General features: G+C 39.4%; 1 protein-coding gene across 2 annotated transcripts in view; it reads left to right on the top strand.

The window, feature by feature from the left end:
- Positions 1 to 19,854: 19,854 nt before the first annotated feature.
- The window catches only part of MME (membrane metalloendopeptidase), a 98,927-nt gene continuing 92,756 nt past the window's right edge, over positions 19,855 to 26,025 (top strand). Inside the window, exons 1-2 of one of the 2 annotated variants that reach the window (XM_043595076.1) lie at positions 19,855 to 20,064; positions 25,254 to 25,420. In XM_043595076.1, the coding sequence (XP_043451011.1) occupies positions 25,264 to 25,420 (157 nt within the window). In that variant the 5' untranslated portion in view covers positions 19,855 to 20,064; positions 25,254 to 25,263. Of the gene's footprint in view, positions 20,065 to 20,198; positions 20,332 to 25,253; positions 25,421 to 26,025 lie in introns of those variants that run through there. The other variant, XM_043595077.1, reaches the window with a different exon arrangement.

The following is a 26,025-nucleotide window of genomic DNA, read 5'->3' as shown; positions in this document are numbered from 1 at the left end:
CCTGACTCTGAAAATGCCACAAATGAATACATATATTTTAAGTTTCATTAAGAAAAGATTAAAAACAAAACCCATATATTGATACATTTGAAAAATCTTAATATTTTCAAATAGCAAGTGTAATTTTCCAGTAAACTACCCATATCCAAAAAACTACGCCAAGAAGATAAAGAAAATGTGAATTTGTCAAAGCGCTATCCCCACCCCCTGCCAAAGGGCACAGGTTTTGGGTGATTTCATAACTGAGTTATTTCAAATCCCCAAGGAATAGATAATTATTCTGCCTTTTAAGTGTTTCCAGATCATAGAAAAAGAAGGATCACTTCCAAGTGTGTTTTATGAGGTTAGCATATTGATAGCAAAACCTGGCCAGAATGACGTTAAGACGTGGCCAGAAAGACGTTAATGCTTATAAAGAGCTTTTTGTATAAAAAGAACTACTGTAAGTGTTCCAAGAATACAAATTCATTTAACTCTCACAAAATGCTTATGAAATAGATACTATTATCACCTTTTACAGATAAGAAAACTTATACACAGAGAGGTTAAGATCCCACAATTAATAAATGGTGGGCTTGAGATGGAACCCAAGTAACTTGGTTCTAAAAGACAAGCTATTAACTATTACCTTGCCTACCTCCCATAGAGAACAGAAGCTAAAGGCCTATGTCTTTTATGAATGAAGATGCCACCATCTGTGATAAATTGCTAGCAAGTTTAAATCAAAAGTATATTAAATGATTAAAAAAGAAAAATATAGAGGTGCCTGGGTGGCTCAGTCAGTTGAGCGTCTGACTCATGATCCCAGAATCTTGGGATATATATATATATATATATATATATATATATATATATATAAAACCAATGACCAATGTAGGTTTTATCCAAGAAAATCAAAGATATATCAATAGTAAAAGCTATTTCTATAATCCCGAAATTCTAGGTAAATGAACATTTATATGTAACAAATTCAATAAAAAAGAACAAAATTCAACAAAAAAGAAGCAAAAATTATCATTATTCACACCTAGTGTAGTAAACACAAGAAAATAAAATGAAAAAAATTTTTAACAATATAAGAATTGAGTAAAAATGTTGTTGAATAGATTTGGGCCTATGAGACTAGACCCAGAGTGTCCAAGCAGGAGCTGTTAATATGTTTACAGCTCTCTTGAATTATAAGGATAAGGGTAGAAGAATGTGGTCACAAATACTTTGTGTGCCACCTAAAATTACATTGGGCCATTAGATCATAGGTTACTGACTTCAAGAATAGACCTTTATACCTGCCCTTTGAGAGGCTGGAGACAAAAATGATGTTCTGAGAAGTTGCAGCAAAATTATATAATTTCATATATGTGAGACAGTCTCTGTGATCTGCAGATGTCCCTTTGGGCCGGCTGCAAGCTAAAACCCCATTATTAAAGTCTTTTTCTTTTGCTAGAAGCTTTCTTAATGTGTTAGGTGAAATACTTATGGTTATGATGGTTTACTAAGTTTTACAACAGGTATTTATTCCTTAGTGCAGTAATTTAGGGCAAGTATGCTGGCCTCTCTGGTCCTTAGTTTGCTCATTTGTAAAATGAGGGGTCTGAACAAAATAATCTAAGATTTTTTTTCCAGCTGTAACGTTCCATGATTCTAGAGCCCTCAGGTCCCTCCCAGAGAGCCAGAACTAATGGCTGTACTGGAGGGGAAGTCCAAAGGTCCTGATGACAATAAGTGGGTTGGGGGGGTGTGAATCTTTCACTCTGAATCTTTCACAACTTTGTCTGAGATATGCCTTATCAAAGGATAACTTTGCATATAGCCTATGTGAAAAAAGATGTCCCAAGGTGAAAACAGTATGTTAGTAAAAATATCTTAGAAGGGACAGATTGCTTTCAGTACATCCTCCTCTTTAAGGTATATCCTTTGGGGTCTAAATCCAAAGCACTGAGGGGTTCACTAGTTTCCTTCTTTTGGCAGGCTCTAGCCTCCACTGTGTCTGTCTTGCTGTACAAAATTGTCAAAGCACTGCTGTCTCAGGCTCTCAGACCTCATCAAGAATTGATCCTTTTCCCTAGAGTTTTCCTCTAGGGCCCTGAATTGAGGACTCACTTTCTAGGTTACCTCTTTCTCCAGATCTTGACCCCTGCTTTTTCACTATTTCATCATGTTATCTTCCTTTGTTTTTCTGTTGTTCACAGTGGGAATGTTGTTCTGAATTAGGCAGCCCGCTATTACTGATGACCACTTTTTAATTCAAATTCCCTAAGGTCTCTTGGTCATTAAAAAAATTCTTTTTCTCAAAAAAAAATTCTCAACAATAATATAGCTGGATAAAAGTTGCTAGGTGATCACAGAAGTACCTTATAAATTTTATCTTAAAGGAGGTAAAAGGATTTTAAAATTACATTTCTACTTCTCCGAGGTATAAATCAGGCACAAACATTTATTTTTCAGACAGGATAACATGATCCTGTGTTCATTGTATGACTGATTTTGTTCTGCCAACGAAAATTGATTTCAGCAAATTTTACACCACATCATTGTCTTATATAATACAATACAATACAATACAATACAATAGTTGTTGTCAGGCAAAGGCAACCAAAGCATAGAATAATCCTTAACTGAAAGTTATTTGGAATCACGTTTTATCATATGATGACCTTCCTGACAGTGAGCTGGTTAGAATGTAGTGTTAAAAGTAAAGTCCTCAGCAACAATAATATCTGTGTTTGAGTTTTAGCCCCATTACCTGCTGAGGCAAATTAATCTCTCCATTTTAGTTTCCCTATTTGTAAAGTGAGAATACTATGTAATTAATCAGGGATATTTCAAGGGTAAAGAAAAGTTGCTTAGGAATAATTTATTTCTTAGCATATGGCAGTAATATTCATTATTAGCCATTATGCTTGATCACAATTTTCTAATCCTGGTTCTACTGACATTTTGGACTAGATAACTCTATTTCTGAGGGGATGTGCTGTATATTGTAAGATGTTCAGATCTGGGCCTCTGTCCACCAGCTGCCACCAGCACCCCCAATGTCCGACCCACAGTGGGACAAGTGAAATGTCTTCAGACATTGCCAAATATTGCCCGAAAAGCAAAATTTTCCCCATTGAGGACCTCTGTGCTGGAAAATCACATATATATAGAATAATCATCATACTCAAGTTGGAAAAATATTAAATTTGAAGTTAGAATATATAAATTAATATCCTACAATTTCCCTTTATCAGTTCTATAACTTCAAAGAATTCCTTGATTTCTCTTCATCTCAGTTTCCCCACTGTATGTATGCATGCACACACATACACACACACACACACACACAACACATGCACGTGCATATATTATATAATGTGGATGAATATATGCAGTTATCCAATATATGTGGCAATTCTTTTTATGCTGGAAAAGAAAAAAAAAGATTTGTTAAACTGTCTCAGAATTTCACTGGCTTGGTAAAGAAAATAAAAATTTCCCATCTGTTGATGAATTACACCCTACCCTCTAACTTTGAGATTTTTTTTTTAATTCCATACGTCACCTGGTGCTCATCATGACAAGTGTACTCTTTAATCCCCATGGCCTACTTTACCCATCCTCCTACCACCTCTCCTCTAGTAACTATCAGTTTGTTCTCTATAGTTAAGAGTCTGTTTCTTGGTTTGTCTCTCCCTCTCTTTTCTTTCCCTTTGCTCACCTGTTTTGTTCATTAAATTCCACATATGAGTGAGGTCATTTGGTATTTGTTTTTCTCTGACTGACATTTCACTTAGCATTACACTCTCTAGCTACATCCATGTTGTTGCAAATGGCAAGATTTCATTCTTTTTTATGGCTGAATAATATTCCATTATTTATATATACCACATCTTCTTTATCCATCAGTTGATGGGCTGCTTCTATAATTTGGCTATTGTAAGTAATGTTGCTATAAACAGCAGGGTGCATGTATTCCTTTGAATTAGTGTTTTTGTGTTTTGGGGGGGAAATACCCAGTAATGTGATTACTGGATTGTAGGGTGGTTCTATTTTTTAATTTTTGGGGGAACCTCCATACTGCTTTTAACTGTGGCTGCACCAATTTGCATTACTACCAATAGTGCAAGAGGGTGCCTTTTTCTCCACATCCTCACCAACACTTGTTGTTTCTTATATTTTTTTTTATTTTAGCCATTTTGACAGATGTGAGGTGATATCTCAATGTCGTTTTGACTTGCATTTCCCCAATCATGAGTGACCAACTTTGAGGTCTTTCAGAAACAGAAAGTTGGGCATCATACAACCTTTTACAGTAAAGCTGAATCTTACTAAGGAGTTCTAGAGCCTCAAATCAGCAGGCAGACAAAAACTATTTAGAACCAAAATTATCCAGGGGCGCCTGGGTGGCGCAGTCGGTTAAGCGTCCGACTTCAGCCAGGTCACCATCTTGCGGTCTGTGAGTTCGAGCCCCGCGTCGGGCTCTGGGCTGATGGCTCAGAGCCTGGAGCCTGTTTCCGATTCTGTGTCTCCCTCTCTCTCTGCCCTTCCCCCGTTCATGCTCTGTCTCTCTCTGTCCCAAAAATAAATAAACGTTGAAAAAAAAAATTTAGAACCAAAATTATCCATGAAAACACATCAAGAAGGTGCCAAATTAGAAACCTGTAAAAGACCTGTCAGGAATTAAAATGTATCCAGTGTTTTGTCCATATTGGAATAGGTACCTGTTTCTTTGGTTGAGAACCAAATATAGTGTTTGGCTCATGTTTAGGAACGATGTTATTTATTTTTTTAAAGTATATGGCACAACTGTGTTAATCCTCCAATTGGCAAAATACTCAATGATGTGAGGCCTAAGAGATAGGCTAAGGAAAAGAAAAAAAGAGGCTAAGGTTTGTGTCTCATTTCTTTTGTTCATTCTGAGGCACATACTCATTGTGTGAAATAATAAGAAACACCACACACTGTTTGTGTATTTATTATTCATTGAACTACACAGATCCCTTTGACTTTAAACAACTCACTTGCTTTGATGGGATTCCTCTGGGCACTCTTGTACTTTTCTATACCTTTGAACATACTGTTACCTATACTTGGAAGATTTTCCCCCTTAATCTATGTAATGATCTCCTAGATGTCAGTATTAGTTGCCTAGGGCTGCTTTAACAAAGTACCACCACTGGTCCTTAAAACAACAGAAATGTATTTTCTCCCAGCTCAAGGCTAGAAATCCAAAAGCAAGGTATCAGCAAGGCTATGTTTCTTCTCAAACTTATTGGGGACAATTCTTCCTTGCCTCATCTACCAATCAACCACGGACTAAAGTGAACAATGAAATGGGATCTAAAAAAGATGAAATTATACTTTTTGTAAGGATAACAGTTAAAATATTAATATAATAATCCAGGAAAAATAAGAGAAGAGAATTCATGCTGGCTAATGTTGGCTTTGGGAATGGAATGTAAAGAAAGGAGTCAAGAGATCCTGTAGAGATAAAAATTGCTAGGACTTGGGAACTTAACTATATGGACAGTATTAAAGAAGTCATGAAAGACCACTTGGACGTATGAAACCTAGATGAACTTGGGCAATGCTGGTTGTGTAAAATTTGCCGGGTCCCAGAAGCATGCGTATGTGCAGTGTCCTGCAAATGGAAGGAGACATGAGTCTGCTACTCAGGAAACACACGGGGCTAATTGATGAAGGTTTGTTAGTTGTGGGCCACAAGACCATGGGCTTCATGGAACCGTAAAGAAGGATGTATAAAAGCAAGGAAGAAATGGTAAAGAGATGAAAGGAGAAGCAAAGATGCTTTGTTCAGTAGACACAGAGGAAAAAGAGGATGGGAGAGGCCAGTGTTAGCACAGTGTTGTGGAACTGAGAAGTGAAAGTTCACGAAATATATGAAAGTCTTTAAAAGGTCACAGGGCTAGAAATAATGGAGAGAATTAAAGAAGGTTTTCAGTAACCAGGTGAGAGGATTAATGAGAGGGGGACAGCTCAGCATTAAGAGAGGTTTTTCTGGGACCAGGAAAAGGGTGAACCCACAAATGACTGATTTGGGGGGAAGAAGAGCATCCTTGTGATTGAAGAGTACTAACCTGACACTTTTTCTTTGAGACTTTAGAGAAATCTTAATCACTCCCCACTAGAATGTGAAATTGTGCCTTAGCAATTTATTGGAGATATTAGAGGAGGAGAAAAATTGTACTTTATGGGGAAAACCTTTTTTTTTTTTAATTTTATTAGCACCTACTTCAAAGAGTTACTAGAGAAATTAATCTGACCCCGGATTCCTTAGCAGAAAGAAACTCATTGAGTTTCAAATGAGTAAAAAGCAATACTGTCAGTTTAACAGACTAGGGATAGGCTCCATTACCTTCAGCTATTTTAATACCCTGATACTGGCCTAATTTAGCAAGAATGTGACTAAACCTATCCCTTATCTTTGTGATGTCAGACGATCCCAGCAGAAATACCTTATTGGGATCTGCCTCCCTACCCAGCTCCAGAAGCAGCAGGAAATGGGCATAATCAGAGGGAACAGGAAGAGATTAGTTTCCCTGGGGAATATAACTGCAGCCTCTACCGATAGCCATTAGATATCACAGGTGGGCTAGGGGAACAAACAACTCTATAATAATACAATTAGTCTGATAGGAGCAAAAACAAGACAGACCACATTATTTAATATTTTTAGAGCTTTCAATTACACAAATTTTGCCCTTGTCAAATGGATCCTACTTTCATTTCTTTAATTTTTCCGGCCTAACTTAAAAGTTATAGTGTACTAATGTGCACGGAGAAAACTATTGTGAAGTATTCCCAAGTCACTGTACTTGAAGGGATTTTTTTTTAACATTGAAAAGAGTCATAACAATTAGTTATAGCAGTGAGTTTTCCTTTGGATTTGGCTTTCAGAAATTGTAAACATTATAATAAAAATATACACTAAAAGCCTCTATGTGCATACATCTGCATGTACAGATCAGGGTGAATTTTAATTTTTTTTTTTCAACGTTTATTTATTTTTGGGACAGAGAGAGACAGAGCATGAACGGGGGAGGGGCAGAGAGAGAGGGAGACACAGAATCGGAAACTGGCTCCAGGCTCCGAGCCATCAGCCCAGAGCCTGACACGGGGCTCGAACTCCCGGACCGCGAGATCGTGACCTGGCTGAAGTCTGACGCTTAACGGACTGCGCCACCCAGGTGACCCCAGGGTGAATTTTAAAGACTTCATTTGGACCTAAAGAATGTAAGGAAATGCAATAATCTGAACTGGTAAGAATGTCTATCTGATGGAAAGGATTAAGAATGATGGGGTTAAAGATAAACTTTATCTTTGCAAATGAATTGCTAAGGCATAAAGCAGAAAACACGAGTCTAAAATCAAGATATTTCTATTTCATTTGGCAATTTTTCTGGGAAACTATGGATCCAAGAGAAGCTGGGAATTGATTACATTTACAATATAATTATATCAAGGTAAGATGCAAAGTTTCCCACTCAGAGGTTGCTTAGAAGCCACACTTCTTTTCTTTATCTTGCTTGTCCTAGTTTTGACTGTTTGTAATCAGCAACCCCATTCAAGGTCAGAATCAGAAAGAATCAGAGATTTAAAGGTAAACTGTGCCAAGGCTGAACAGCTGTCCCCAATCTGGGTTCTTCCTGTCGCTGCTGTGATGTACTACTCAACTCCCTGCTCTTGCCACAGATGTCCACAGGAAATGCATCAGAGAGGTCTAATGGCAGTGAATCAGATGCACATGTTCCTTAGTATGTGGTGATGGGCAGCCTCGACGTGCCTGCCACAGACAGCCCTCCCTCCGAGCTAGAATTAGTTCCAGGTTTGTGAATGCCCAGTGTCCACACAAGCTGTGCCGTAGAATCTCCACTCTTCCCCTTTCTCTATACGTTGTCAATGCGGGAATTTCAGAGCTGCTTGGGAACGTGGCTGGGGGATGAGCATGGTTCCGTAATTGAGCTTAGTCACGTCCTCATGTGAGGGGAAAGTGCAGCGGGTCCCCGTAGGGACTTTCCTGCCCTGCAATATCAGAGCACATGGAACAGTTTAGCCAGAGAATAGGCTCAATTCCACGTTTTGAAATTTAATTTTCAGTCCGTCAGTTATGGTCAATCAAAAAACTGCTTGGGGAGTGAAACCTGAAGTTACAATGTTTCTGAGTCTCATTTGTCCCATCATCGCAGATAATTATTGCATGTGTCACATAACAGATATTTAGATGTTTTGCTGGACTGTTGGAAACAACAAACATCCCACTGTTACATTCTATCACATGACAGAAATGTTACAATTTCAACGAGATGTCCAACATCCTATCCACAGCTCACCACTAAATGATCCCTCACTCTGTGAAGTGACAGACCCACCTGGTTGCCCAAATGCAGGAGTCCCTCTAGATTCCTGCTTCTTTGCTACCCTCAATATTAAAAAAAATCACTAAATCCTATGGATTCTTTAATCTTGAATTGCCTCAGATCATTCAGTTATTTTAAAAACACCTCTTATAAGAATCATTGTACTAGCTGGCGTGCCTGGGTGGCTCAGTCACTTGTGTCTGACTTTTGATTTCTTCTCAGATTGTGATCTCACGATTCATGAGATGGACCCTGTGTCAGGCTCAGCACTGACAGTGTGAAGCCTGTTTGAAATTCTCTCCCTCCCTCTCTCTCTGCCCCTCTCCTGTTGCTCTCTTTGTCTCTCAAAATAAGAAATAAACTTAAAAAAATCATTGAACTAGCCTTTTTTTTTAATGTTTATTTATTTTTCAGAGAGAGAGTGTGAGCAAGGAAGGGCAGAGAGAGAGGGAGACACCGACTCCGAAGCAGGCTCCAGGCTCTGAGCTGCCAGTGCAGAGCCTGACACAGGGCTTCAACCATGAACCATGAGATCATGACCTGACCCAAAGCCGGATGCTTAACCAACTGAGCCACCTAGGCACCCTTCATTGTAGTAGCTTTCTAGCAGATGTCTGCCTACCTTTTTGCCCTGTTGTCCATGATTTCCATGACCATCAATGCAGGCTGGGCATTCTCATGTACAAGGCTGACTTTATTGCTCCCTTGCATGAATTCCACCATGATTTTCTATTGCATGCAACAAAGTGTAAACAGTTTTCATCAGGTACAAATTCCTTCATTATCTGGTCCCTACCTCTTCAGTCTTTTCGCAAGAAACTGCTCCCCATCTGTTGTTCCTCCCCATGCCTTTTAGCCTTCAGCAATGCTAAACCGTTTGAAGTCATTAAAATATTACAATGTATGTCATACAATATTCAAGACACAGAGAATGTTCTCTATGTTCTCTCTGTCTTGAATGTTTTTATCCTCTCCTCTACCTAACAAATTCCTCAAACCAAATAAAAGATGTGTTATGTGATGAAGTATTCTGATATACCCAGTGGTAAAAAGTTGCCTATCACATAGCAAATGAACTTTATATATAACTCAGTTATGAAAATTACCCTGTTCTAGTGTCCATGCTTGTTCGTGTTTCTCTTACCCACTAAACTATGGCTTCCTTGATTACATAAGCATCATATCTTTTGTTTTCTTTGAATCTATGCAATCCTGCACAGGATTTGCTTGCTTTTTCACTCAACATCATTTTTCTGAATCATTCATATTGATTTGTTTAGCTGCAGTTGCTTATTTTGCATTCTGTGTAGTGTTCTACTAGTATTCCATGTTATGGATGTGTTACAATATTTTACCCATTCTGCCATCAATGGAATTTTGTGTTGTTTCTAGTTATTTTTCAGGATTCTTATAGATAATGCTGTGGTGAAGTCTTGCTCATATCTCCAGGTGCACATGTGCAGGCTTTCTTCTAGAATATGTATCTGAAGGGAGAATTGCTGGATTGTAAATTGTGTGCCTTTTCAACTTTCCAGATAATGCAAATGTTTTCCAAAATGGTTTGCTAAAGTGTAGTTTTTTTCCAACACTATAATGGCCTGTCAAACTTTTATTGGCCTAGGCCAACGAAACGTAATGTTTGGAGTTATCTTTTCAATGGAAATCATTAGTGTCTTTGCCGGAAAAGATTTATTTGCATTATTTTCAACAAGAATCATTTCCATTGCTGTCGTTTTCCCACAAATTCCCACACAAGTACGTTTGCATTGCTATCAGTTTCCAATAAAGGTTACCTTTTCACAGTTGCAAAATAGTATGGTCAATAGAAAGTCAACCTGAGGTATACACCCCAATAAAGTCAGATAATCCTGAGAGATCTGCCAGCCAGGGATCTGCAAACTATAGCTGACTGGACAAATTCAATAGTGGTCAGTAGCCTGCTTTTATGGAGCCCACAAGCTAAGATACTTTTTAAGGGGTTGTAAAAAAGAAAAAAAAAGAAGATATGCAACAGAAATATATGTGAACAGTCTAAAACATTAACTATCTGGCGCTTTGCAGAGCAAGTTTTCCTACTCTTATGCTAGCCAATGCCCCAAACTCTATTGAAAAGACAGCCAATAATATCATTTGCCCTTTACAAGGACAACTATTTTTTTCCTCCTGGAAGATTATACAAATTAATACTCTTCCCAGCGATGTGTAAGAAGTCACATTGAGTAAAACTTGGGCTTACATTGGAGTTTTAATTGGCAGTTACCTATTAATAAGATTGTGTATCTTCTTATATGCTATGGTCATTTTTATTTAGCCTTTGTTTTAATGTCTGTCTTTTATCGATTTGGAGGGATTGTCTGGCTTTCATTTGCAGTTCTTTATATATTCTAATAATTTTTCACTTTAATATGTTGTAGATCTTTTCCTAGTGCTTTGCTTTTTATGTTCTTTACAAAGGTTTTTGGCCAACAAATAGAATTTAATTTGTAAATTAAATTTAGCAATCTCTTTATATTTTGAACTTTTTGGGCTTTAAAACAATTCCTTATTGCAAGGTCATAAAGACATTCTCTAATATATACTGATAAAAAAAGAAAAAATAGGCCCCAAATTGAGTCACTTGTGCTAAGCCCCACTTCAGCAAACCAAGACTTAGTACCTAATGTAATTGCAGTTTCAACCTCTCCCAGGAATGTAATCTTAAACCAGTCAATCTGGTTTAAGGGATGGTGAAGTAATCCACCTGATAGACCCCTTTCTGTCCCCAAAGGAAGATGAGATAATCAACTCTTCCATTGTTCCCACCCCTTTGCCTATAAAAGTCTCCCATTTTGTTTGTATAGCTCTTTGAAACTCCTTTCCATTTGCCAGATGGGATGCTGCCTGATTCATGAATCATTGAATAAAGCCAATTAGATCTTCATATTTACTCAGCTGAATTTTTAAAAGGAGTTTTGGTGGCGGCGGTGGCAAACATAAGAAGCAAACTTCTGATAGCTTCAGAGAGGAAAAGAAAAACAGGAGTGGTAACCTGAGAACCCTTTGAGTTCAGTCTTGCTCGCCATTTCCGCCCTTCGGCCATTTCAGAGGGCTGTGGGTAAGTTTCTCTGGATTCTAGGCTCCACTCTCTTTGTGAAGCTCCTGATCTAATTGAATTTCTAGTCAGTTCCCTATTTGATTAGAAACCCCAGGCCTTAATTCTGCCCCCAGATTCTACTTTGGGAACTGCTGGTAGTTTAGTCTGCAGTTCCACATTTGTTTGGAATTCTTCCTGAGAGTCCATGTTGGGAAGTGCTGGTGGCAGCTGTATTTCCCAATGTTTGCAACCAGTCTGCAATCCCCATTCTTTGGGGTCCACCAGTTCAGTCCTCTCCCCACTCCCTAGGTTTCACATTGGGAAATGCTGATTGGTTTGGAATGGATTGGATTCAATTTAAAAACTGGACCAGGTCCAAGATGAGACAGGTCAGACTTAAGAACTGGACTGGATATGGGATCAGACTGGGTCGAGGTTAAGTTGAACTGGGTTCACTAAGTAAAGGCTATATTGCTTCTGGGAATCTTGGAAGATAAAAGGCCACAAAACGTGGTGGGCATGGGTTGAGCACTTAAAAGCTGTTAGAGTGTTTGCCACCTAACTCTAAGAAGACTCCTGGGTTAGGATAAGTTGGTCTCAGAACAGGTTAGATTGACTCTAGGTCACCTGCCAACCTCAAGAAAATCTCTATGCAATGACGTTCGCTCTAAAACATCACACAATCTCCACTCCAGTGGCACATCTTCCTTAGGTATTAGTTTGGCTCCAAGAGATCCAAAGGCTTAGCTGAAAAAGAATGGGATACTTAAATCTGCTTATTTGACATCTAATTGCTATGGTCCTGGAACTTATAAATATTTACAAAAATGAAAAAATCTTACCCCCAACCCCCCTAGAATTAGACAAGATCATTGTTTTGTGTCCTGAGAACTTAGTAACTGTCAGGTTGGGGTTCTTAAAATATGGCTGGACAGAAATGTGGGTTGAACTCCATTTGTGGTTAAGGGTCCTACAAAACTGCTGCCAGCCCTCAGGGAGGGAAATTGCAATGGCCATTCTGAGGAATGTTCCAATTAGCTGAGATCATTTAAGAAGTGCACTTAAAAATTGTGTTCCCAAATTAAACAAACAGAATGAGATACCTATTTTAATAGGTAAGCTGAAGGCTTCAAAAACGCTTCAAGATTCTAAAATAGCTTCATTGCAAAAAAAAAAAAAATCACACACACACAAGAGGCACCTGAAATGAAAGATGGACGCAATTCCTACTTCTCCTCTCCTTCCTCCTTTATAGCATTCATTCTATCATTTATCCTCTCTCTACATTGTCTTTCCACTCTAAAGAGATTACAAGACCATGAGCGCAAGTCCACCAAGTCAGTGGCCTTACAGATAACCCTGAATCTACTGTCAACGGAGAACCTCCTTACGGACCCCTCCCAGAGTTGATGACACTCAGGAATTTTCTGGTAAACTGCTATATTATTCCCTTAAACAGCTAAGGGAAACTAAAATTACAGTTAAAGAAAACCCTTGGCAAATTCTGGTAGATACCAGAGCTATACCCTCTGCTTTAACCCCCATGCATAGCCTGTGGATGGAAAACTGGCAGAAGCCAGCTAAGGGTGAGGATTCTCACCAGAGTCAGCTCTTCCAGATCTCTGTCTGTAGTACCTGATAAACAGAGAAAAATAAAATAGCTTTCACACTCAATTCGTGAATGCCTCTGAAGTCTAAGGGGGTGTTCAGTATTGCCAGAAATATTTACTGTTTTCCCAGCAGAAATTGAAAGATATTTAAAAGGATTTTTTTTTTAATTGTTGGCCAAACTGGAAGCTGATACTCAGAACCTGATAGGATTTTTTTTTTTTTTTTTTAAGGTCTTCTCCCCTAAGCTAAAATAAAACTAACTCTTACCTTCTTATCTGGGCCATCTCCTTGAAATGCAAACTTCAGGGAGGTAATTCTCTACAGAAAAAAAAAAAAAAGAAAGAAAGAAAAGAAAGAAAGAGAAAGAGGCTTTAAAATACAAACTGCTATAGAAGCTCCCTTGCCCAAAATCTAGCCCACAGCTTCCATAAGATTACTTGTCAAGGACAAGTGTGTGTTCTCCAATCCTTGGATGAAATGTTCAATATACTTACGGAAGAATGTTAGTATTGTTATTCAGATCTTCTGGGTTGTTACTAATTTGTTCACATGATTTATTAAATATTGAGAAAAGTGTATTCAAATAATCCTTATCATGGGGGTGCCTGGGTGGCAGTGGGTTGAGCTTCCAACTTAGTCTCAGGTTATGATTTTGTGGTTTGTGAGTTCGAGCCCCATGTCAGTCTCTGTGCTGATAGCTCAGAGCCTGGAACCTGCTTCAGATTCTGTCTCTTTCTCTTTCTACCCCTCTTTGTCTCTCTCTCTCTCTCAAAAATAAATAAACATTAAAAAAAATTTTTTTAATAAAAAATGAAATCATCCTTATCACGGTGAATTATCAATTTATTTTTATAGTTCTGTTATTTTTTGCAATACATATTTAAAATTTATGCTACTGGATGTAATCACATTTAGAATTGTATTATCCTGCTGAATTGATTACTTTATTTGGTTTTTTTTGGTAAATTGAAGTCTGTTTTATCTGATTACAGTATTTCTGTACCAGTTGTCTTTTGGTTAATATTTGACATATGTTTATCCATCATTTTGCTTTCAACCGTTCTATGTTCTTATATTTTAGATTTGTTTCCTAAATAGAAGATAGCTGAATTTTGTCTATTTATTGCATTACAATCTTTGTCCTGTAACTGGAGAATTAAGTCCAATTATATTTATTGTAATTGATATATTTAGATTTATTTCTACCATGTTAATTTTGTACCATATGTCTTTTCTAATGTTTCCTTTTTCTCTTTCCTTATTTTCCTTTAGATTTCCTTTTATTAATTCTAGTTTTTTTACCTCTCTGCAACATTTGACCTCATGCACTCAATTTCTCCTCGTTGAATACTTACACTAGTAATTTTTACATGTATAATTAATTTAATAAAGTCTAAAATCATTATCATTATCATTATCATTATCTTCCTTTCCGACAACATAAATAAGCACTGTTAGAGTGCTTTAGCTCTAATCAAACTATCAAGTTATACACCATTATTGTCTAATATTTTAGGTGATCTTTTTTATCCCCAGACTTATTTTTTAATTCAAATCCAGTTAGTTAGCATACAGTGTAATATTAGTTTCAGGTGTACAATTTAGTGAGTCAGCATGTCCATACAATATCTGGTGCTCATCACAAGTGTACTCCTTAATCCCCATCACCTATTTCATCCATCCCTCCACCCCCCTCTTCTCTGGTAACCATCAGTTTGTTATCTACAGTTAAGAGTCTGTTTCTTGGTTTGCTTCTCTCTTTGTTTTCCCTATGCTCCTTTGTTTTGTTGCTTAATTCCACATACGAGTGAAATCATATGGTATTTGTCTTTTTTTGACTGACTTATTTCACTTAGCATAATACTCTCTAGATCCATCCATGTTGTTACAAATGGCAAGATGTCATTCCTTTTTATCACTAATATTCCAGCCAATGGACATTTGGGCTTTTTCCATAGTTTGTCTATTGTAGATAATGCTGCTATAAACTTTGGGATGCATGGGGGTGCCTGGGTGGCTCAGTTGGTTGAGTGTCCAACTTTGGCTCAGGTCACGATCTCACAGTTTGTGAGTTCAAGCCCTGCATCAGGCTCTGTGCTGACAGCTCAGAGCCTGGAGCCTGCTTCGGATTCTGTGTCTCCCTCTCTCTTTGCCCCTCCCCCATTCACACTCTGTCTCTCTCTCCTTCAAAAATAAATAAACATTTAAAAAAATTTAAAAAAAAACAAAAAAACATTGGGATGCATGTATCCTTTTGAATTAGTATTTTTGTAGTTTCTGGGTAAATACCTAGTAGTGTAATTGCTGGGTTATAGAGTAGTTCTACTTTTAGCTTTAAGAAAAAACTTATTTATCTATTTTGAGGCAGGGAGGGGCAAAGAGAGAGGCAGAGAGAGAATCCTAAGCAGGCTCCACACTGTCAGGACAGAGCTCAATGTAGGGCTCGATCCCATGAACTGAGAGATCATGACCTGAGCAGAGATCAAGAGTAGGACGCTTAACCGACTGAGCCACCCAGGTGCCCCTATTTTTAACTTTTTGGGTAAACTCCATACTACTTTCCAGAGTAGCTGCACCAGTTTGCATTCCCACCAACAGTGCATAAGTGTTCCCTTTTCTCCACATCCTTGCCAACACCTGTCATTTCTTGTGTTGCTGATTTTAGCCATTCTGATAGGTGTGAGATGATATCCCATTGTAGTTTTGATTTGCATTTTCCTGATGATGAGTGATGCTGAACACCTTTTCATGTGTCTATTGGCCATCTGTATACCCAAACATTTTTCTAAGTCAATGTTTACTTAGATTTTCTTACATTGTTACTATATTCTTTGCTTATCACTCCTTTAAATAACTTATCTATCTAGTATTGATGCAGGCAAGCGGAGTCCAAGAACCCAGTCAAGAGGGTCCTTGGCTTCACACAGGATAGAAATCAAATGCAAGCTGGAGAAAATGAAAACAGACTTTATTGAATAGGGCGAGTGACAGAGAATAGTAGACAGAATATCTGGGCGACCCCCAAAGAAAAGGAGAATGAGTCTCATCATTGCTTGGGGCTTGGGGTTTATCTTGGACAAGGGTGTAGGGGATGTATATCTTCAGGAATCCATGGTTGGGTCCAATCAGAGGTGAGTGTCAGGTGAACAATAGATGTTATTCCATGAATTACTGAAGGTAGGGGTATTGATGCCAATATCAGCTGAGGTTTGTTTGAAGCTAATGTTCTGGAACATATTTGGGATCTGGTTCTTCTTAAGCGTTATTACGTGTTTGAGGCCTAGGACAAAATTCAGAGAACAATTAACTTTCTTTTTCCCCCTTGAAGTGGGAACATAGCTTCTTTGGCTTATTCAGAGGTAAATATGGAATATGAATAAATGGAGCCTAGCAAAAAAACAGTAAAGATGGAACCTTTCTAAAATGGTAAGCAAGGAATCATGGGAATCTACTCCTGAAATCAAGAGCATACTATATACACTGTATGTTAGCTAACTTGACAATAAAAATTGTATTTAAAAAAATAATAAAATAAAAATTTGAAAATAAATAAATAAATAAATAAATAAAATGGAGTCCTTTCAGCTTTCCTACTTCAGTATCATTTTGTTTTATAAATGTATTCTCAGTAAGTTCCTTTAGTGAGAGCTGAGTGATAATAATTCTTTCAATTTTTGTTTGGTATAGTCTAGCTGGAACCACTTTACTACAAACTTTTAACTTGGGAATTTTCAGGCCACAGAATTCGTTTAAATCCTAGCTAGCCCTACTGTCCATCTGATTATGATTCACCAGTAGCTTTTTGGTGTAAATTTACCTGCCAGAGTCAAGGCTGAAAAAAGCAAACATATTTTGGTTTGGGGTAGGGAGGGAAGGGAGGCAATGTGAATGGGGTTTGAGTTTTGTTTTTTCTTTTTCTAGTTCACCTTTGCACTGCAGATGTTTCTTTTCAGTGGCCTCAGTTTTAGGTAGGAATCTCTGACTTGACTTTTCACCTTGCTCTCTAAGAAGTCCTTGGCACTTACAAGTCCTGTTACAAATGCAACCGTAGGTTTGGTGAGGCTGCAGACGGGTAGCCACCCCAGGACAGCACCACCTTTAACACTTACAAGACTTTCTGAATTCATGACTTTAATCTTGGCCTTTCCTTCCCTTTCTTGCTGGCTCAGTGGTGCATTTAAAGGGCCTTTAAAAAAAATCCTGTATCAAGCGTTTGTAAGTGTTGTGTACAGGGACAGCTTTTAAGGATCTACTCTGTAACTTGTCGGAACCAACGCATCATTCCACTGTTAATAACTTATGCATGGTAGCCCAGAGGACTACTTTCTGGTTCATCTCTATAACCCACTAAACTGTATGACCTTGTACAACCTCTATAAGTCTCAGGTTTTCTGAGTTTCCTAACCTGGGGACTCTTTCTTTATTAGATCCTTTAAAGGAGAAATCTTCTTAAACTTGTTTAACCTCCTTCTAGGAAGAGATTTAGCATTCCTGATGAAACCCTTAAATTTTGGTAAACTTTAATGAGATTAAGACTTGTGGGAAACACACCTTCTTGACTATCAGCTGAAAGACAGTCTAAAAACAACTTTAACTATACCTTTTTTCTTTTTCTGTATATTCTCTTTTCATTTTTCTTCCCCTGTAAAATACCCCTACCACTAAGAGTGGATCTTTGAATTGGCTTCCTGCAATGTTTTCCTCTTGCAACAAGACAGAACTAAAACTATGATATATGCTTATCACTGAATAGTCCGAAAAGTTCTCATTAACAAATCTTTACTTTTTAAAAGAATTTAAATGAATTACCTTTATTTTCAACTTCCAGCTATAAGTTTAGAGGCACTATACACAAACCAGACTGTCTTATTTTCTACTGGTAATTAGATATTCCTGAACTGCGAGGGTATTCTATTACCTTCCAAAAAGAACCTTTTTCTGTTTAAAATTTTTGTGCAAATTGGAAAACAAAATGTAGCTTGAAAAGTTTAAATGGAAATGTTTAGATCAGGCATGAATTTAAGTTGCATTTTCTGTTGGTATGCAAATTTGGGGATTATTCTGGCCAGGCATCCCCCAATATTCATTATTATGTTAATCAGAAGAAACATTACATTTTTAATACATGGGGCTCCCTGTGAAGAAACTGAGGCCTGGCTACATGGGGAAAAAACAAAAAAAGGACTTTTCTAACTGCTTGTAGTTCATTGTTGATTATGTAAGGTTGAAATAACATTTTGGTAATTTAGCTGAAAAGTAATAAAAATTAAGCACTAGAGTGTTAGAAGAACAAGATTTCTCACACAATGAATTTTAGTAAATCACTACCTATGCTTCAGTCCTTTCTCTAAAGTGAGGAGAACTGTAACTCAGCATTTGAATCAAAAATGAACTAGACTCAGGGGCTCCTGGCTGGCTCAGTTGGTAGAACAGGAGACTCTTGATCTTGGGGTTTGTAAGTTCAATCCCCAACCCCCACATTGGGTGCAGAGATTACTTAAAAATCAGATCTTAAAAAAAATGAACTGGGTTCATATTCCAGTTGAAACAGTTCCCAGTAGTTTTAACTTGGCCAAGCTCCTTATGCTCATTTATGGGGCAATTACATCCATATTTTAGGGTTGTCATGAGGATTAAGTGGTGTGTAACACGTGAACCAGACAAGAGTAAAGCATAGAGATATGGAGAGAATTCTTTTGAAGCCTATATATTAGATTGATGTATATTAATCTAGTTATTTAATAATTATTTTAACTTCTTAAAAAATGTCTCTACATTGTATCCCACTATTTCACTAGCAAGTATTACTATTTCTCCTTGCCTTTCAGGTCTACCACGTAAAGAATGTAAAATCTGTCAGTTACTTGATGTCAAAAACAGATAATCGTGAGTTCAGGAAAAGTCACCTGTATTTCAGTATGACTTCCTCAGGGTGTGTGTGTGTGTGTGTGTGTGTGTGTGTGTGTGTGTTTGCAATGAGACGTGATTTGAAAAAGGAAAAGGACACTGTTGAAGCCATGGCCTTGAATAATTGAACTAAAAATCATGTAAGCAAAACAAAACCCCCAAACCCCCAAACCACACCAATATGGGAGGTCTAGTTCTTCTGAGCTCCTTGACACTTAGAGCTGCTGAAGGTAGCTTTTATATAGAAATCGCCTTTGTGCAAAAAGTATTTTTTTTAAACTTCCTTGAGGGGGAATCGCATGTCTTACATGAGAATGCTGTGCTGCTACCTGGCTCCATGAAAATGAGAAGGGTCCAGACACATTATAGCTAATTTTAGAAGGCAGACACACCTTCGCTTATTTTTGTGACTCCCTCGCTCCCGGTCCCCAAGCCTTTGGATATACACATCACTAGATTCCCAAGAGTCAGGAGGTGGGAGTGGGGAGTTTCAATACAGAATATAGCTCTTGACATCATTTTGGTCTGACCAAGAAAAAGAAAGGAAGAGAAGAAAGAGGAGAGAGGAGGAGAAAGACGGGAAGAAGGAAAAGGGAGAGGGGTCAAGAAAGAAAGGAAACCAAAAAGGGAAGGGACAGAACAAAACAAATAGGAAAGGAAGGAAGCTGGGATGGAGGGAGGAGAAGGAGAGCGAAAGAAGAATGTGAGAAGAGAATCATTTTGGTCTCAGGTTGACTAGGGAGAGCAACAGAACCTTCATCAGCACTACACATTCTCGAAGAGGCGATGCATTGTTTTCTTGAAAGCCCCGACGCTAAGCAATTCCAAGAATGTTTGGCAAAGCCCTTTTGGGAAGGGTGAGGTGGGGGGGCTTTCTCGCACGCACGCACACCCGGCCCCCACACACGATGTGACAGGGTTCGGGAGACCTAGCGGAAACCTTCAGGTCACCCAGCGAACTGCTCCTCTCGCTCGTCCTGCGGCGGGGGGGACGGGGGGGGGGGGTGAGAGCGCCGAGACGCGCGGGGCGCGGAGATGTGCAAGTGGCGAAGCTTGACCGCGCGCAGGCGGGAGCAGCCGCCCAACTCCCGGCGCGGGATCCGCTGAGAGGCCACGGTGAGTCCCTCCGGGTGCGGGTCCGAGGGATGCCCGGTTCCCCTTCGCTCCTTCGGCCCGGGCCGCCGCGGGGCCGGAACCTCCCCCGAGTCCGGCCTCGCTCGGCGCCGCCGCCGCCCGCCGCCCGGAGCCCGCGCCGCTCGGGGCGCGCTGGGGCGGACGCACGGACCGACCGGCGCTCGGCGGGGCTCCCCACGCTCGGCCCCGCGCGCTCATTGGTCGGGATGTGTCTGCTCAGCAGCCTCCAACTTCTCCCGAATCCCACTGGTGAGTCCTGGGAGAGCGAGCCCGCACCTGGGAGCTGGGGAGAAGGGTCCGAAGGGCGCGAGAGCACGGGCGGTGGGAGCCGGTGGGACGGGCACGGGGCGGGCACAGCCGACCGAGGGCAGCGGCCGCCTGGGAGGCGCACGGAGCAGGGGCAGCGGCTCGGCTCCGGCGCAATCGAGCGCCCGGGACCCCGCGGCCGTGGGCGAGGGAGGCGTGCCCTGGGAAGGTGCCGCATCTGAGACTCGAAGAGTGAGGGAAGGGGCGAAGAGGGTGACCTGGAGGAGGGGTCTGCGAGTGATGTGGGGTCGAGTCTTCGGGTTCATTTCCACAGCTCCCTGCAGCCTCTGCCTCGGGGAGTTATGTTTGGTTGCCGGGATCAGCGCTACCAAATTGCAGGGGGTCTGATCTGGGGGCTGGGAATTTGCCATTCCGCTGTTACAGACACGGATTTTTTTTTTTTTTAAGCAAGGTTTGTTTTCATTTTGGTTTCTATCGGATTTTCTCATTTGTAACTCACTTTTCTGTTTTTACTTTTCCTAACCTGAAGATCCTTTCATTACCCTAGCTCTTCATCTTGCCTTAACCTTAGCTCGCTATTATATAATTTATGCTGATAGCGTGCTTAAATCACAGAGGGTTGGTTGGCGGGAGCAGGGGGGAGTTCCTAGGTAGGTGAAAGTTTTCTTACCTCATTGGCCTCAGTGTATTTGTATTATTCGAAAATAAGGGTAATTGCAACCAAACGTTCCTCTTTAGCCACTTGATTGAGTCTGTTCCTCCCCCATAGGTGATGCAAATGGTAATTTTATTAAACTGGAAAGTAGTACCTGACGTGCAGTGTCAGCATTGGGGAGCTGCCAATCGGCAGGCCGGCTTTGGAGGCTTGCAGCGTCTTCACTCTTGCATTATTTCTGGGCCCCAGCACTTAACAAAAATTTGTCCGGTACTTTCTTGAACTCGCTGCTGTGACTTCTGTTGAAAAGCTGCACGGCATATGGGAGTGATGTGGTTGTTACTTTGTGTCCAGACCCCCGGGAACACCTACACAGTAATGTCCTGGGAAAAAAGGAGATGGTTTCTCTCTTGACCTGCCTCTTCAGCCTCCGCAGCTACAGCCTAAATATGCAACCTGTCTCTCCTGCTTCCTGTGCCTCAGTTTCCATAACACAAGATTGTTTTAATAGTGTACCCTCAGGACTTGCAGAAATGCTAATGTGGAAAAGTGCTGTGAAGATGAAAATCGCTTAGGTTTATAGACTTCCCTTTAACAAAGCAGTTATCCTGTAGGTTGATTTGACTCTATTCTCAACTGGTGTAAGAATTGCTGCTTTATATTGCTTTGGAATGCTGTTTCTACTTAAGCAAAATCATTCTTTTGGTAATGTTATTTAGCTGAAGTTGGCAGATTTCTTGTTGGGTTAGATCTCCTAATTCTCTGTTCTCTCCTCTGGAAGTGTCTCCTTTTTGGTTGAAACTTTCTGACCATATCTCCAATTGAGATGTACTATTTTAAACATGTAGGTATTTTGGGGTGGGGGGGCATATCCTGCTTTATATGGAACTATAAGTATCAACTTTATAATTTTTTTTGTATCCTTTTGCCCTCTTCCCTCCCTTCTCTAAAATGGGGTTGGATGTAGTTGACTTGAATATTCTGTATCTAGGGGGTTGGTGATTGATCTTGGTGTTCAAGATTCTGGCTCCTGTTTTCTTATAGGAACATAGTGAATCCACTAGAAGTGTCTGGAATGAATGGCAAAGTTAACCAGGAAGTTAAACTTGTATCATTTCTCCTTTTGCTCAGTGCTGTTCAAAATTGCTACTTAGGAGCAAAAGACAAAAAAAAAAAAAAAAAAAAAAAAAAAAAAAAAAAAAAATCAGCGTGTTTACAAGAGGGGCAGATGGAGGGTTTGCAGGTGATTCAAAGATGATATTCTTTTGATGCAGGTAAAAGGGCTAACAGCTGTAGTCACTGCCTTTATTTCCCTGTAACAATTTCTGGAGTCTTAGGTGCAGAACCATTAAAAGCCCAGCTGCCTCTGTACCCCAGTCTCAAGGGTAAGGAGAAGTGAGGGAAAAGTAACCTAGACGGGAGAAAGACATGCCTGCCTACCAGTTTTCTGAAGTTGGAAGCCTGGTGGAGCCAAAGAGCACCTTTAATTTAACCCTGTGGCTACCCTGGTTCCTGGCCCTAAGTTTTACTACAGAAACTGATTGTTGTTTCTCAGAGAGAACTAAAATGAGAAGTGGATCAGGGCGCCTGGGTGGCTCAGTTGGTTGGGCTACCGACTTCGGCTCAGGTCATGATCTCACAGTTTGTGGGTTCGAGCCCCATGTTGGGCTCTGTGCTGACAGCTCAGAGCCTGGAGCTTATTTAAGATTCTGTGTCTCCCCCTCTCTCTGCTCCTCCCCTGCTCACGCTCTGTGTCTCTTGGTCTCTCAATAATAAATAAATGTTAAAAAAAATTTTTTTTTTAATGAGAAGTGGATCGTATTATTTCAGGGAAACTTGGCTAGATTGTCTTCTGAAATATTAGAGCAGGAAGACAAATGCTCATGAAAGGCAAATGTGATTAATATTCAGATGCTGTTTACGCCACTCTTGAATTCTTCTGGGGAAACTGGGAAAATTATTCTTTTTATTGTTTACCTCTCTGAATGGTGTCCAAGTATTAAATTTGGTCCCATCTTTTCTTTCCCCAATTACCATCCGTATTAAAACTCCAAGGGCCACGATCAATGCAATTCCATATCATAACCCCAGGGTCTGTGAGACTAAGCCAACATGAGTTACATAACCATTAAGTAAGACATTTTAACATTCAGGTACATTACATCCCACTTTTATTGAGCAGACACAGTTTTCATGGTCTAATAAAATATTTTTATTTGATAGTCTGTCCTTGGTTATAGCCTCCTGTAATCAAGAGGACAGCGCGCTTAAGACTTTGTATCCAGAACTCTAAAGTCCAGCTGTGGTTCACTTATTAATAACTCACTGGGGAGATTAAATTCCTAGCTATCAGTGGGATCTCCCAGTCCACACTTCAAATGTAGAATCTATTTTCTACTTTATCCTGTGCCTCAGTTTCCACAAAACATACCATCAGGCAAATTGTGGGTGTTCAACAAAGATCTTTAGGAGTATTTCTGAGGAGTCACTTCCTCTAGGAACTAAGTTATATGCTTAATTGTTATAAAGTTATAAACAGCTAATCTGTTAGTTTATGATGCCCTTTTCTACAGTCATGCAGAAAAATTGAAGTTGGAGCTTTGGTGGATGGTCAATAAAGAACCACGAGGGCTCTAAAAGAAACCTAATGAAATTTAATATTTAGGCTTTCATCCCCTTAACTTCCCTCCCCCTTCCCAAAACTTCTGCAATAAGATCTAAAATAGCTTTTATTGTGTGATGATATGATACATTTTTATTTCAAACAGTGACCAAATGTGTTCTCTGTAAAGAACATTTACTAGTTTTGTAGTGGGGAAAGTTCCCTGAGTTTTATGTGCCTCGGTTTCCTAAAGTATAGAATTGGAATATTAATACCCACCTTACAAAGATTAAAATAATCAGCACAGGTAAAGCACTAAGAACTAGTGACTGACACAGGAAGCACTCAACAAATGTCAGCTATTATTAGAAGTATTAATATTAATTTTAATATAAGTTAAGTATCTTAACAATTGTTACCCTGACCTGCAAGGAGGGTTTTTTAATGCATATATTTTTTTCTTCTTCAGTCCCACGAAGAAACAGTGATTAAGGTTAACAGCTATCTCTGGGTGTAAACCACTGACTTTTGGTTCACTGAGTGACCATCAGAATGTTGTCTAACCAGTTAATAGATACCCACATCAGCAGTAGCTGTAATTTTGAGCTTGTAAAAATAAAAGTTGTTTTTAAGACTAAAAACAAGGGGTGCCTGGGTGGCTCAGTCGGTTAAGTGTCAGACTGCGGTTCAGGTCATGATCTCGCAGTTCGTGAGTTCGAGTCCCGTCAGGCTCTGAGCTGTGCTGACAGCTCAGAGCCTGGATCCTGCTTCAGATTCCGTGTCTCCCTCTCTCTCTGCCCCTCCCCTGCTCATGCTCTGTCCCTGTCTGTCTCAAAAATAAATAAAACATCGGGGCACCTGGGTGGCGCAGTCGGTTAAGCGTCCTACTTCAGCCAGGTCACGATCTCGCGGTCCGTGAGTTCGAGCCCCGCGTCGGGCTCTGGGCTGATGGCTCAGAGCCTGGAGCCTGTTTCCGATTCTGTGTCTCCCTCTCTCTCTGCCCCTCCCCCGTTCATGCTCTGTCTCTCTCTGTCCCAAAAATAAATAAACGTTGAAAAAAAAAATTAAAAAATAAAAAAATAAATAAGTAAAACATTAAAAAAAAAGACTAAAAATAAGCTATCACAAGTGTTTGTTCCTTTTTGTTTTTATCTGTATTCATATTTCAAATTACTGCTTAGTCAAAACCTCAAAGTATTAGTCATTGATTTCCATGCTTATGAAGGAAACCATTGGAGCAAGATATAAAATTCACCTTTGACGTTGTCCAAAGTTCAGAAGGGTGAGTTTAAAACTTTGCTTTATGATGGTACAGCAATTATTTGCTTATGAACTGCCATAGGAATCTTATGTGAGTATTTAGCTAAGTCTTCTTGTCTAATTTTGTTTGGATCTTTACTGTTACTTAAAAAAAAAAATTGTGACTGTTCATGTCAAATTCATTGGCTCTATACTCTGTTTTCAGAATCAAAATTCTGACTTTCAACAACAGCAGAACTTGATTTCTTACTTAAAATTAATTAGTCATTTACTTTTATCTAGCCACATTAGCATTTGGAAAGTTGTACCTACATTTTCTCTTCTTTTTATCTATGTATTAGTTTGTTGTTGGTAGTATTTAAAGACTTAACAAAAATTTTTTTCCAGATTTTAGGTGATGGGAAAATCAGAAAGTCAGATGGATATAACTGATATCAACACTCCAAGGCCAAAGAAACAACGATGGACCTCACTGGAGATCAGTCTCTCCGTCCTTGTCCTGCTCCTTACCATCATCGCCGTGACGATGATCGCACTCTATGCAACCTATGATGGTGAGTGACTCCCACACCTGTGCACACAAAAATGCACAAGAGAGTGAAATCTTCATCTTACGCCTTTTTCGTCTACCAAGCAAATGTGTTATGGAGAGAGATACTTAAGGATGGTGGTAGAAAGATTTCTTCATAAAATGTAACATCAATATGTCGAAACGGTTAACTCTGACTAAAGTACAATGTCTTTTATGTTTGAGCTAAGTTATTAATTGCCAAGTATATTTAGTGCACTCATGCTTATTTTATAAGGATTCTAGTGTATAATTTTATTTGATTAAAGTATACACCATTTTGTGGCCAGCTTCAATTAGTGAAATTTGTTGTGTCATTGAAATTCTAAAGGGCTTCACAGGAATCTAAGAGGTCTAATTTGAGTCTTAGCAGTTTTCACAATAAGGATTAGAAAAGATTGGTTCCTTAATAGGGGGAAAAAAAGATTACCGTACTAAAACAACTGATTATTTCAATTTAGGAGATCTAGGGCTTAGTGAGTAGCGATGATACAATAAATTGTTTTTTTTCACAATAAAGTGTTCAAGTTTAGGATTTACCTATTTTATTTCTCTATGTTCTTTCTAACTATTGGCAATGACATACAATAC

Source organism: Prionailurus bengalensis, chromosome C2 (genome assembly GCF_016509475.1).
Source record: "Prionailurus bengalensis isolate Pbe53 chromosome C2, Fcat_Pben_1.1_paternal_pri, whole genome shotgun sequence".
NCBI classification, from domain to species: Eukaryota; Metazoa; Chordata; class Mammalia; order Carnivora; family Felidae; genus Prionailurus; species Prionailurus bengalensis.
Note: the sequence above shows the minus strand (reverse complement) of the source record. Positions and strands in the feature narration are given on the sequence as shown.